The sequence below is a fragment of the Chiloscyllium punctatum genome, chromosome 40, assembly GCF_047496795.1.
Source record: "Chiloscyllium punctatum isolate Juve2018m chromosome 40, sChiPun1.3, whole genome shotgun sequence".
Taxonomy (NCBI): Eukaryota; Metazoa; Chordata; class Chondrichthyes; order Orectolobiformes; family Hemiscylliidae; genus Chiloscyllium; species Chiloscyllium punctatum.
In genome coordinates, this window is record NC_092778.1 from 6,893,779 (window position 1) to 6,907,896 (window position 14,118).

General features: G+C 42.8%; 1 protein-coding gene across 2 annotated transcripts in view; it reads left to right on the forward strand.

Moving 5' to 3' along the window:
* The first annotated feature begins 596 nt into the window (after nucleotides 1–596).
* shmt1 (serine hydroxymethyltransferase 1 (soluble)) overlaps nucleotides 597–14,118 on the forward strand; it is a 39,507-nt gene continuing 25,985 nt past the window's right edge. Inside the window, exons 1-2 of one of the 2 annotated variants that reach the window (XM_072559259.1) lie at nucleotides 597–803; nucleotides 8,610–8,729. In XM_072559259.1, coding sequence (XP_072415360.1) covers nucleotides 8,643–8,729 — 87 coding nt within the window. In that variant the 5' untranslated portion in view covers nucleotides 597–803; nucleotides 8,610–8,642. The remainder of the gene's footprint in view (nucleotides 804–8,609; nucleotides 8,730–14,118) is intronic. The other variant, XM_072559260.1, reaches the window with a different exon arrangement.

Sequence of the window (14,118 nt, forward strand, 5' to 3'; positions counted from 1 at the left end):
ATGCCTCTTAAATGTTGCATTTGTACCAGCCTCCACCGCATCCTCTGGCATCACCCACCAGCCCGTCCCCATCCTCCTACTTATCTCTCAACCCCCTTCCCCCTCCACATTCCTGATGGAAGGGCTTATGCCCAAACAGCTTTCTTGCTCTTGGGATGCTGCCTGACCTGCAGTGTCTTTCCAGCTCCTCGCTTTTTTTTGACTCTCTCTCTGATTGGCTGCAGCGGTGAACAGCCCCCTCTCTGATTGGCTTCAGACATGGATGGTTTCCCTCCCCCACCTCTGATTGGCTGCAACGTAAAACTGTATCCCCCCCCTCCCCCAAAACCACCCTCTCTGTTTGCTGTAAGGGGGTGTACAGCACACCCCCTCTCTGATTGGCTCCAGCGTGTGGACAGCACACATCCCTCTCTGATTGGCTGCAGGGATGGACCGCCCAGCCCTCTCTCATTGGCTGCAGTGGAGATCAGCCCCCTTCCTGATTCGCTGCACGGGTGAACAGCCCCCTCCGTGATTGGCTGCAGTGGTTACCTGCCCCCTACAGGCTGCAGGGGTGAACACCCCTCTCCCGGATTTGGGCTGAGGGGTGCACGGCACATCCGCTCTCTGACTGGTTGCAGCCGAGACCAGCCCTTTCCCTGATTGGCCGATTGTGGACGGAGCCCCTTTTCCTATTGGCCGTTGGGTAGCGGCACTGCGCTTCTCCGATTGGTCGGTGTTGAAGCGCGCGTGGCCGCCGATTGGGCGGTATGAGTCTGCGCTGATTGGTGGCGGTTGAACGGCTCTCGGTCCCCGCGTGGAGGGTGAGTTGGTGTCGGAATTGGCGGCGGGAGCGTTACTCTCCCCCCCTCCCTCACAATCGCGCGCCTGCTGGGCCCCGAGACGGTACCCCCCCCCGCGGTTAGTGCTTCATGAGGGGCTGAACGTTCCGGTGAATGAATTGTTCCCCGAGTAAAGGCAGGGGGCAGCCGGTTGTGATGGTGTCCGAGACTTGAAGCAGCTGGATTTTCCTCAGGCGCCGGAGACTTCAATCCCCAAAACTGGACCATTGAGTCAGGCAGGGCATTCCCTCTTGTGTGTCTCACTCAAACCTCACAGAGAAAGTTCAACAACCTGAGGGGACTGGACACTGCAGATGGGGAGGTCAAAGGTCAAAGGTCGAGAACCATTGCTAAATTGGCCATACTAAATTGTCCATTAGTCAGGTGTATTAGTCAGGGGAAATAAGATTAGATTAGATTACTTACAGTGTGGAAACAGGCCCTTCGGCCCAACAAGTCCACACCGCCCCGCCAAAGCGCAACCCACCCAGACCCCTACATCTACATCTACCCCTTACCTAACACTACGGGCAATTTAGCGTGGCCAATTCACCTAACCTGCACATCTTTGGAGTGTGGGAGGAAACCGGAGCACCCGGAGGAAACCCACGCAGACACGGGGAGAATGTGCAAACTCCACACAGAGAGTCGCCTGAGGCGGGAATTGAACCCGGATCTCTGGCGCTGTGAGGCAGCAGTGCTAACCACTGTGCCACCGTGCCGCCCACAATGCAGTGCAATAGGTTGGGGAATGGGTCGGTGTGGACTTGTTGGACCAAATGTCCTGTTTCCACACTGTATGGGTCCGTGATGCCGACTAGACGCTCCAGCTACAAGATCAGAAGCAACATGACATGGCGCAAGGCTCTGCTGCAAACACGGGGCGAATTGTGAGGAGTGCAGATGCTGGAGATCAGAGTCGAGAGAGTGTGGCGCTGGAAAAGCACAGCAGGTCAGGCAGCATCCGAGGAGCAGGAGTATCGACGTTTCGGGAAAAAAAACCCCATCATCAGGATGCTGCCTGACCTGCTGCGCTTTGCCAGCGCCACACTCTTGAGCCTGCTCTAACCACATTGAGTGTTCAGGATGTGGATTGCACAGCCTGAAAGTGGAAGATTCAACTTCATCATTCACATGGAAACCGGTTCGAGTGTCTGGAAAGGAACAAACAATTGTGTTGGGCCGTAGGGATCTTAAAAAGTGGGTGGGGTTTGACGCTTGGTGAATCGCTCTTGCAAAGGGCCAGCACAAACATGATCAGCTGAATGGCCTCCTGTGCTGTAACCTATCTGCATTTCACTCAACTACAGTACCTGATGTTGTAGGGTGGCTGTTTTCTAAGCTAAATCCAGGGCGACACAGCCCTACAGCTACAAATAGCACCCGATGATCGCAGACTGCATTCTGTCGTTGTCACTTTGGTGGTCAGCAGTCCTGACGACTCCCAAGATTTTAGTTACAGGTCCATTTCTTCTTCAACCAAGTTTCACAGAAATTATTGCGCACAATCTGGAGGTTTTCCAGAAATAGGGTGGGGTGAAAAATTTTGAAAATGTGCAGCATGAGGCGAGTGTCGACACAAGACAATCTCAGTGTAAGTTGAAGTTGTTCAGCGAGCATGTCTTTCTAGTGTTTTAAATTTGGATACTGACATATCTCCCACCTGATTGCCAGACACATCTGTTCACTTTAGTACCAACCACAGGTTGGATGAAGATAACCTGACTCCTAATTTGAGTCATACAGTCATAGATATGTACAGCATGGATTCCTGAAGAAGGGCTTATGCCCGAAATGTCGATTCTCCTGCTCCTCGGATGCTGCCTGGCCTGCTGTGTTTTTCCAGCACCACACTTTTCAACTCCTAATTTGAGTCCTACATTTTAGTGTTTTCATTGAGGAGTGGATTTTGTGAATTTGGCACTCTCCTGGGGGCATTATTTGGCCAAAGCCATAAGCGTTCAGTCAGAACCTGTTCTTAGAAATCAGGAATGTGTAGTTTTCTGATAAAATATACACTCCCCATCCAAAGTCAGAAATCTGAAAAAAACAAAGCAAAAGTCCAGAGTCATTAGGAAAACAAATCTGTTTTGCTGGCTGTGGAACCTTGTTGCAAAGTCTGGTGGTCAATCAGGATAATTCACCAGCTTTCAAATATCTTGGAAAGTTCCAAGGAGGTAATAATGTGTAATTAAAAGCTTAGGGTTGTTCCCAATTTAAATGGATGTCAAAGCGAGAATAGAATTGACGCTAGTATTAGTACTGTGTAAGATAAAATAGTGGACAATCCTTACTATGTAATTTACTTTCATAAATAGGCAACAAAACCAGAAATTGCAGCAGGAACTCAGCAGGTTCTGGCAGCATCTGTGGAATTCATGTGGGGAAGTATTGGGAATGGAGGAGGAGTTAACCAGAGTGTCCTGGAGAGAATGGCCAGAGAGTCATAGAGATGTACAGCATGGAAACAGACCCTTTGGTCCAACTCGTCCATGCCGACCAGATATCCCAACCCAATTTAGTCCCACCTACCAGCACTCGGCCCATATCCCTCCAAACCCTTCCTATTCATATACATTTTCAAATGCCTTTTAAATTTTGCAATTGTACCAGCCTCCACCACTTCCTCTGGCAGCTCATTCCATATATGCACCACCCTCTGTTTGAAAAGTTGTCCCTGAGGTATCTTTTATATTTTTACTCTATCACCCTAAACCTATGCCCTCTGGTTCTGGATTACCCCACCTCAGGAAAAAGACTTTGTCCATTGATCCTATCCATACCCTTCATGATCTGAGAAACCTCTATAAGGTCACCCCTCAACCTCTGATGCTTCAGGGAAAACAGCTCCAGCCTATTCAACATCTCCCTATAGCTCACATCCTCCATCCTGGCACCATCCTTGTAAATATTTTGTGAACCCTTTCAAGTTTCACAACATCTTTCCAATAGGAAGGAGACCAGAATTGCATACAATATTCCAACAGTGGCCTAACCAATGTTCTGTACAGCCGCAAAATGACCTCCCAACTCTTGTACTCAATACTCTGACCAATAAAGGAAAGCATACCAAATGCCTTCTTCACTATCCTATCTACCTGCGACTCCACCTTCAAGGAGCTATGAACCTGCACTCTAAGGTCTCTTTGTTCAGCAACGCTCCCTAGGATCTACCATTAAGTGTATAAGTCCTGCTAAGATTTGCTTTCCCAAAATGCAACACCTCGCATTTATCTGAATTAAACTCCATCTGCTACTTCTCAGCCCACTGGCCCATCTGATCAAGATCCCATTGTAATCTGAGGGAACCTACTTCGCTGTCCACAACACCTCCAATTTTGGTGTCATCTGCAAACTTACTAATTGTACCTCTTATGTTCACATTCAATTAATTTATATAAATGATGAAAAGTAGTGGACCCAGCACCAATCCTGTGGCATTCCACTGGTCAAAAGCCTCCAGCCGGAAAAACAGCCCTCCACTACCCCCCTCTGTCTTCTACCTTTGAATCAGTTCTGTATCCAAATGGCTAGTTCTCCCTGTATTCCATAAGATCTAACCTTGCTAACCAGTCGCGCATGGGGAACCTTGTCAAATGGCTTACTGAAGTCCATAGAAATGATGTCTACAGCTCTGCCCTCATCAATCCTCTGTTACCTTTTCAAAAAAATGCAAGTTTGTAAGACATGATTTCCCACGTACATAGTCATGTTGATCATCCCTAATCAGTTCTTGCCTTTCCAAATACATCTAAGTCCTGTTCCTCAGGATTCCTTCCAACAATGTGCTCACTACCGACATCAGGCTCACTGGGCTGTAGTTCCCTGGCTTGTCCTTACCACCTTTCTTAAATAGTGGTACCACATTAGCCAACCTCCAGTCTTCCTTTTTCTTAATCAAACCCTTAACATCTCTAGTCATCCAGCATTCCCTACACCTACCAGCCTTTCCTTTCACCCAACTGGAATATAGTGTCTCTGGACTCTCATTATCTCACTTCTGAAGGCTTCCCATTTTCCGGCCATCCCTTTACCTGCGAACATCTGCCCCCAATCAGTTTTTGAAAGTTCTTGCCGAATATCATTAAAATTAGCCTTCCTCCAATTTAGAACTTCAACTTTTAGATCTGGTCTATCCTTTACCATCACTATTTTAAAACTAATAGAATTATGATCGCCTAATATCATTAAAATTAGCCTTCCTCCAATTTAGAACTTCAACTTTTAGATCTGGTCTATCCTTTACCATCACTATTTTAAAACTAATAGAATTATGATCGCCTAATATCGTTAAAATTAGCCTTCCTCCAATTTAGAATTTCAATTTTTAGATCTGGTCTATCCTTTACCATCACTATTTTAAAACTAATAGAATTATGGTCGCTGTCCCCAAAATGCTTCCCCACTGACACCTCAGTCACCTGCCCTGCCTTATTTCCCAAGAGTAGGTCAAGTTTTGCACCTTCTGTAGTAAGTACATCCACATACTGAATCAGACAATTTTCTTGTACATACTTAATAAATTCCTCTTCATCTATACTCTTAACAGTATGGTAGTCCCAGTCTATGTTTAGAAAGTTAAAATCTCCTACCATATCCACCCTATTATTCTTACAGATAACTGAAATCTCCTTACACATTTGTTTCTCAATTTCTTGCTGACTGTTAATGGGTCTATCATACAATCCAAACAAGGTGATCATCCCTTTCTTATTTCTCAGTTCCACCCAAATAACTTCCCTGGATGTATATGCAGGAATATCCTCCGTCAGTACAGCTATAATGCTGTCCGTTATCAAAACTGCCACTCCCCCTCCTGTCTTGCCTTCCTTTCTATCCTTCCTGTAGCATTTGTATCCTGGAACATTAAGCTGCCAGTCCTGTCCATCCCTGAGCCACATTTCTCTAATTGCTATGATATCCCAGTCCCATGTTCCTGACCATGCCTTGAATTTATCTGCCTTCCCTGTTAGGCCTCTTGCACTGAAATAAATTCAGTTAAATTTATACATCGCACCTTGTTCTCTGCTTTGTTCCTGCCTGCCCTGACTGTTTGACTTGCTCCTTTTCTCAACTGTACCAGTATCAGATTGATGTCTTTTCTCACTATCTCTTTGGGTCCCACCCCCACCTTACTAATTTAAATCCTCCCGAGCAGCTCTAGCAAATCTCCCTGCTAGTATATTAGTCCCCTTCCAATCCAGGTGTAATCCATCCTTCTTGTACTGGTTACTTCTACCATGGAAGAGATTGCAGTGATCTAAAAATGTGAATTCTTCTCCCATATACCAGCTACTCAGCCATGTATTCATCTGCTCTATCCTCCTATTCCTACCATCACTAGCTTGTAGCACCAGGAGTAATCCAGATATTACTACCCTTGAGGACCTCCTTTTTAAGTTCCTGCCAAACCTTCTATATTCTCCCTTCAGAATCTCATCCTTTTCCCTTCCTATCTCGTTGGTTCCAATGTATGCAATAACCTCCTTCTGGTCCCTCTCCCCTTTGAGAACATTCTGCACCCTGTCTGAGATATCCTTGATCCTGGCACCAGGCAGGCAACACACCATTCTGATTTTTCGCTGCTGGCTACGTCCGTCTGTACCTCTGACTAGAGAGTCCCTTAACACAAGCGAATGCTTGGAATCCGACGTACCCCTCATTGCATTAGAGCCTGTCTTGATATCAGAAACTCGACTGTTAGTGCTACATTCCCTGAGAATCCATCACCCCCTACATTTTTCGAAACAGCACATTTGTTTGAAGTGGGGATAGCCACAGAAGATTCCTGCACTACGTGCCTGCCTCTCTTACCTTTCGTGGAGTTAACCCATCTATGTGACTGTATCTACAGCTTTTCTCCCTTCTTATAACTGCCATCCATCACATCCCCTTGGTCTTGTAAATTCCTCATTGCCTCTAACTGTTGCTCCAAACGAATCATTTGATCTGATAGGATTCGCAACTAATGGCATTTATTGCAGATATAACCCTTAGTAACACGTAAACTCTTCCTAAACTCCCACATCCAACAAGAAGAGCATATCACTCTACTAAAGGGCATTTTTGCTTCTTCCAATCTACAGACCCAGAAAATAACACCGTCTTATTCCTCTACAAAACACTGCTGCAGGCTAACTTAATACTTATGACTTAAGAGACATATCTCAATAAAACATATAATCAAGAAAGAGCCTACTCTACTCACTATTGTGGATTTACAGCAAGGCTGTACTTAAAACTACTCACTTATCTGTTTCTGTGCTGTGACCTCTCCCAAACAGGTTCCTCCAAGATCAGTTGTGAATTTCACTGTTTGTTAAGTTTTCTTGGACATACTCCGATGTCCAGCGATACATGAATTCAAGCAGCAAAGGCAGTAACTGCGCAGGTTCACTGCTCTGTCAGTTAGCAGTATGGGTTTCTTTCTCACTCTTTCTTCTGCCTATTGTCTGTCCTTCTCCCTTTTAAAAGTGCTGTTGTCTTGACTCTTTTTTTCCTCCAAAACAATGCAACAGCATATAAAACAGTAATTCCTGCTCCTGGAATTCGAGGAAACCTCCATCACCTAAAATACCCAAAAAAAGGAGCAGCCTGTTAAAGCCAGAAAGTTTTCCTGTCCTCCATCTTGGATTACCCAGAAATGTGAGGATTGATTTTTGCATTGAGGACCTGTGCTGTTGGTAGAAGAGTGGAGGGAAAGTTTTTGGAGGGAGTTGAAAATTAAAAGTGTGTGTGCTCGGAAGGTAGGATGAACTTCATGTATACCAGCTAATCCCTCCAAACCCTAGAGCTGAACCTCCTCTCTGTTGTGAGTGCTGTTAGTAAAACTATATATCAGTGGCTTGGTGCAGTGTGACATCATATACCAGCTGGGGAGGATGGGTTTGAGCACTGAAACAAAGCATACTTTTATTCCAAATGTCAATTGGACAATATGTCAGATGATTGAGCTATAATTGCTACTTTGTTGTCAGTGAATGAAACTAGATTTGGAGGAAACAACTGAGCTTGAATATTTTAGCTGGTGAGTTTATGCAAAACCTGAAGTTTAGATTTGTTACAAATCTGCATTGTGGCCTCTTGTATTTATTGAAGTGGCACTTCCTTTGCAGAGACAATGAAATGTTTGGACTTGGCATTCTTCAAACCTGGTGAAAGTGATAGATTTTAAGGCATGTCTTAAAAGCAGGAGTGGTATAGAGGTTTTAAGACAGAATTCCAGAGCTTTAGGGCCTTTGCAGCTGAAACATGTCTACCAATAGCAAAGTGACTAAAATCATGATGTTAAAGAGCCTAGATTTGTAAATATCACAGAGAATTACAGAGCCAAAGCAGTTACAGAATTTGGTTCTGAAGAAGGGTCACTGGACCTAAAATGCTAACTTTGCTTTTTTTCCACAGATCTCGCCAGGCCTGCTGAGTTTCTCCAGCAATTTCTGTTTTTTGCTTCAGATTTCCAGCATCCACAGTCTTTATTGTAGGGAAACCAAGCGTTATTGTTAATTATTTGCAGTGCACTGGCGCTGAAATGAAGGGCCAAATGACCTCTTTCTATGTTATAGAACTTGACAATCTAGGAAGGGCATCAGTAAATGTTATTTTAGAGTTCTTGTGCAACTGTTGCAACAGCAAACAAACCTGAACCTTCACACACAATCCGTGAATGATTATACAAGATTGTTGAAACATTGTTTAGAGTGGCGATTAAACAATTTAGAGAACCTTGGTTGTTAATTGACATAAGTTCCAGGCGTCATCATTACTCTCGTGTGATTTTTGTTGCAGCAGAAATCCTTACTGGAAAAAGGCTTTTCAATTATGGCAAATATCATTGGTAACACCTCAGACAGGTGGGAAACTCATACTGCAATGCTGGTGGAACCCCTCAGTACCAATGATCCAGAGGTATGTTAGAAAACAAAATTATCTTGTCAATTTTTCTTTATGAAGTAATTTGTTTTTCAAAACCAATCTCCTATCAGTAGGCTAAGCCATGCCCCAGTACCAGTACAATGCAGTACAGACTCAAAAATCGTTCGGCACCAGAGTTTAGAGGTTATAACTATGAGAAAATGCTAAACAGGCTGGCCTTTCTCTAGAAATCAGAAATCTGAGAAGTGACTTGTTACAGATCATTGACATTGTGAAGGGATTCCTTAGAATAGACATAGAGAAGATGTTTCCACTTATGGGTGTGTTTGGAAAATCACTAATAAATTCAGTAAAGAATTCAGGAGAGACTTTTTTTTCCAAAAAGCTGATACAAAATAGAACTTGTTACCACAAGGATTAGTTGAGACAAATAACATTGATACGTTTAAGGAGAAATTAGATAATCACATGAAGGAGAAAGGAATAGACAAAGTTATGAAGAGGATCTGAATTAGAGTAGAAGGAAGCTTGCATGGACCGTAAATGGCAGCATGGACTAGTTGGGATGAATGACCTGTTTCTGTGCAGTATATTCTGTGAAACATAGAGTAGATGGGACCTTAAACTAAGAAGTGTGGTGAAGGGTAAAAATATTCAAATCAAGGTACATTCAGGTGCCCTAAGAGTAAAGACAAGACTAAGGAGCAAGAATGTGATTTGGGTAAAATCTCACAAGTTGTGTCAGAAAGGTTAAACCATGATGATAGGACATTGGTGATAATACTATATAATGGAAAATAGTAAAAAATTGCATTTGATGGTACTGTGTCTAATGGAAGGTGCAGTTATTGCAAGATAGATGATGGCATTAAAAAAAAGCAAGAAATTATAAACCAGCTAGCCTGACATTTGCAGTATAGAAAATGCTAGATTCCATTATAAAAAGGATAGAATAGAGTCAATATGGATTTAGAAAAGGTAAATCCATGCTTGACAAAAATACTTGAATTTTTCAAGGATATAACTTGTAGAGTTGATAAAGAAAAGCCAATGCATGTGGTTTACTTGGACTTTCAGAAGGCTTTTGATAAGATAAGACGTCGAGATTGGCATATAAAATTAAAGTGCGTAGGATTGGGGGTAGTGTACTAACATGAACAGAGAACTGGTTGACAGACCGGAAGAAAGGAGTAGCAAGAAGCAGGTCATTTTCTGGGTGGCAACCAGTGACGGCTCACATACCACAGGGATCAGTACTTTGACTCCAGCCATTTGCAATATATAATCAATGATTTAGATGAGCGAACTAAATTAAATAACTCCAAGTTTACAGCCAATACAAAGTTGGCTGGGATGGTGAACTGTGAGCTAGATACAGCCTTGCTTCGGTGTGATTTGGTCAAGTTGAGCGAGTGGACAAATGTATGACAGATAATATGGATAAACATGAGATAACAAAAACAGGGAGGCAGATTATTATCTGAATGGTGATCGACTGGGTAAGGGGTGATGCAATGAGACCTGGGTGTCCTGTACACCAATAGTTGAAAGTAACATGCAGGTGAAGCAGGCAGTGAAGAAAGCAAGTGGTATGTTGGCCTTTATAGCAAAGGGGCCTGCAATTATGCGGGGCATTGGTGAGAATAAAACTGGAGTATTGTGTGCAGTTTTGGATCTCCTTATCTGAGGAAGGATGTTCATCTTTCGGAGGTAGTATCATGAAAGTTAACCAGACTGATTCTTGGGATGGCAGCAGTAATATATGGGAAGAGAGTGGATCAGTTAGGACGATATATCAGTTTTGAAGAATGATGGGCAATCTCATAGAGAACATCAAAATTGCTTACAGGACTAGATAGGTTATACATAGGAAGGATATTCCCAGTGACAGGAGTGTTAACAGCCAGGAGTCACAGTTTAAAGATATGGGACACACCATTTAGGACTGAGGCAAGGAAAAATTTCTTCAGAGAATGGTGCATCTGTGGAATTCTCTTCTGCAGAAAACAATTGTGGCCAAAACATTGAATATTTTCAAGAAGGAATTAGATATAGTTCTAAGATCAATGGGATCAAAGGGCATGGGGAGAAAGTGGGTACAATGACAAACAGCTGTGATATCGAATGGTGAAGCAGGCTTGAAGGGCAGAATGGCATACTCCTGCTCCCATGCTCTATATTTAAATGATCTATTGGTGTTATTGACTCTAAGTAAATATTTAAATAAATAAGTAAATAAATAAATGAACAAACATAATAAAAGGTGTGAGAGTTTAAAAAAAAACTAGGAAAAATAGGAAAGGAGATTGTGGAGTAAAGGATCAGATGAGGCAGTGGATAAAAAATATTTTGGTCCAGAAAACCAGGATATAGACAGTATAATTGGAATTAAGAAACTACAAATGGCAGAAAACATTGGCGGCTGTAGTTTATCAGCCTACTAACAGTAACCAACATTTCAGACAGTGTAAGTCTGGAAAATAGAGGAGCGTGTGACAAGAGTTGTGTAATTATTGTGAAACGCTTAGTTTTCACCTAAACTGAACAAACTACAATGGAAAATAGTAGTTTGGAGTCATGAGTTATGGAATGCATACAAGACACAGTATCACCCTCGCCAATTTGCCAACCTCACAGTCGTTTGTCACTTGGTTGCGTGTTAATTGGCTAAGGGTGGAACTTCTAACTCTATTTGGACACAAAATCTTATCTTAGCCACTGGTCATGTGACTAGCCAGCAGATCGAGAATCCCAGGTTCGAGTGCTGGAATTTCAGCCAGTCCCCAAATTGTAAGAACTAATGCTGGCCAAACTGAAGGCAGGTTCAGGGTACTCACAGAGTCTGGCTGACAGCCCCAGTGAGGAAGTTGGAGGTGCTGAATGTGTGAGGCTAGAGGAAGAGATAAAGGCGATATGCCCCTGGCGAATGCCACCAGTCGGAACACAGGTCTCGGAAGGAGCTACCATCCTTGCCTATGCAGCTAAAACTGCTGGACAACCCACTTGATGTGAACCTCTCTCATACGGTAAGAATAGCAGGGGTGGGTGGAGACACCCAAGTGCCCATCATTTGACTACTTAAGGGCCTCAATAAGCCTAAGGGTGAATGGGTTACCTAGGCCTCCACCTCCCCATGTGAAAAGGGACATAAGTCAGGAGTGCACAGTTAAACAGCGGCAGGCTGAGTGCTGAATTTTGTGAGCCCTATACTTTTAAACCCACTGATGGGGCGCTGTAATGTTCTACCCAATCAGTAGAGGAACCTGCAAGAGACAAATGATTTTGCATCTATCATTGCATGATAAGTCATTTAAAATTTAGACGTAAAGATATTTCTTATGAATGTCTGGAATTTTCCACCCCAGAGAGTTGTGGAGGCAAGATCACTTCATTTAAAGAGGAGGAAGGCAGATTTTTGAGCTGGCAGGATATTGAGGATATTGAACTGTCATGAAAGAGAAGTTGAGGCCTGAGTTAAATCAGCCATGATCTTGTTGAATGGAGGGATCAGATAGCCTAATCTTGCTCTCATTTCTTATGTACCTATGAAACAATGTGCAAGGTTTTGGACAAAAGACTGGAGATTGGCACTAAATGCAGTGCAGAGACAATGTACCAAAGCCTCCTTGTGTGATGGAATACTTTCCGCTTGTCTGGATGAGTCCAACAACACTCAAGAAGCTTGACACGATCCACAGTCCACAAGTGGACAAAGCAGTCTGCTTGATTGGCATCCATAAACATGCAGTGCTTCCAGCACTGACACTCAATAACAGCAGTGTGTACTATTTATTAGATGTACTGCAGAAATTCACCAATGTTCCTTAAGTGGCAACTTCCAAACACACAACCACTGTCATCTGGAAGGACAGGGGGAACTAATACGTGGGAACACCACCACCTGTATGACCCATTCCAAGTCTCTCACCATCCTGACTTGGAAATATATCGCCTTTCTTTAAGTGTTACTAGGCTAAAGTGCCTTAGAAGCTGCCAAGCAGTTTGGACTAGCTAAGTGAGTGGGCAACTCCCAAGGCTGTAGAATGGTCCCCATTGTTTGGAAGGTAATAAGTGTAACCCTAACTGTTCAAGAAAGAAGGGAGTGAAGATTTAGGAAAACTTTGACCAGTTGTCCTGACATATTGTCTGGAGTTTAGAAGAGTGAGACGCAAAAGTCTTATTGAATAGTAAAAAAACTCTGAAGGGGCTTGATAGAGTAAAAGCTGAGACATAACTTTTGCTAACTAGTGAAATGAAAACAAGAGCACGGTCTTAGAAAAGGGGCTGATCACTTGGGATTGAGATGAAGGTAAATTACTTCACTCCATAGAATCCACAGAATTCTCTGCTCCAGAGGTTTAAGGATGCTGTATCTTTGAAAATATTTATGACTGTGACAAGCAGACTTCCAGTGAGTAAGGGATATTTAGACTGAAGGGTGGATTTGAAGCTCATGATCAACCATCATCTTGTAGAATGGTAAAGCAAGATTGACAGACTGGTCCTAATCTTGCTTCTTGTGTTTCCTATTTCTCACAAGTGGATGAAACACTATAATCTATTAATAAGGACATGGGAAATTAGCATTAGACAAAACACAATCTGATTAAACCAAGTCAGTATAGTTTTATGAAAGCGAAATTATGTTTGACAAATCTAATAGAGCTTTTTGAGAGTAGGGTAGATAAAAGGAACCAGTAGATGTGGTACATTTGGATTCTTAAAGACAGGACAAAATTCCACAGAAGAGTTATTGCACGTCTTAAAGGCTCAAGTGATTGTGGTAGTATATTAGCATGTATTATAGATTGATGAACAGTCAGAAACAGGGAGTTGTAATAACCAGTCATTTTTGTGATGGCAGGTGTTAATTTGTGGAGTGCTGAAAGGTCAGCGTTTAGACTTTCGTTATTTATAGTCTTTCTCAATGATTTGGTAAAAGAACGAAGTGTAATATATCCAAGTTTGCTGATGATTCACAGTGAGTGAGGATATAAACTGTGCAGAGCACACAGAGGATGCTGGGAGCTTTGGACCAGTTAAGAGATTGAACAAGACGGTAGTAGATGGAGTATAATGTGCTTAGAGGATTGCAGAAACAGGTTTTTTAAAAAAATAAGACTGGTAAATGATGCTTAGTGACAGGGGTGTCTATTCAAAAGAAACAAAAGTAATATGTAGGTACAAATAATTAGAACGATAAATGGTTTGCTAGCCTTCATTGCAAAGAGATTGAAGAAAGGAGGTTTTGTTGAAATTGTATAATGCTTTGGTGAGATCACATCTGAAATATTTTGGAACCCATCAGCTGAAGGAAGAATATACTTGTTTTAGAGGGAATTCAACAAAGGGGTTCAGTAGATTGTTTCTTGGAATGAGTGGAATACCCTATGTGAAGAGGTTGAGTAGAATGGACTGATGC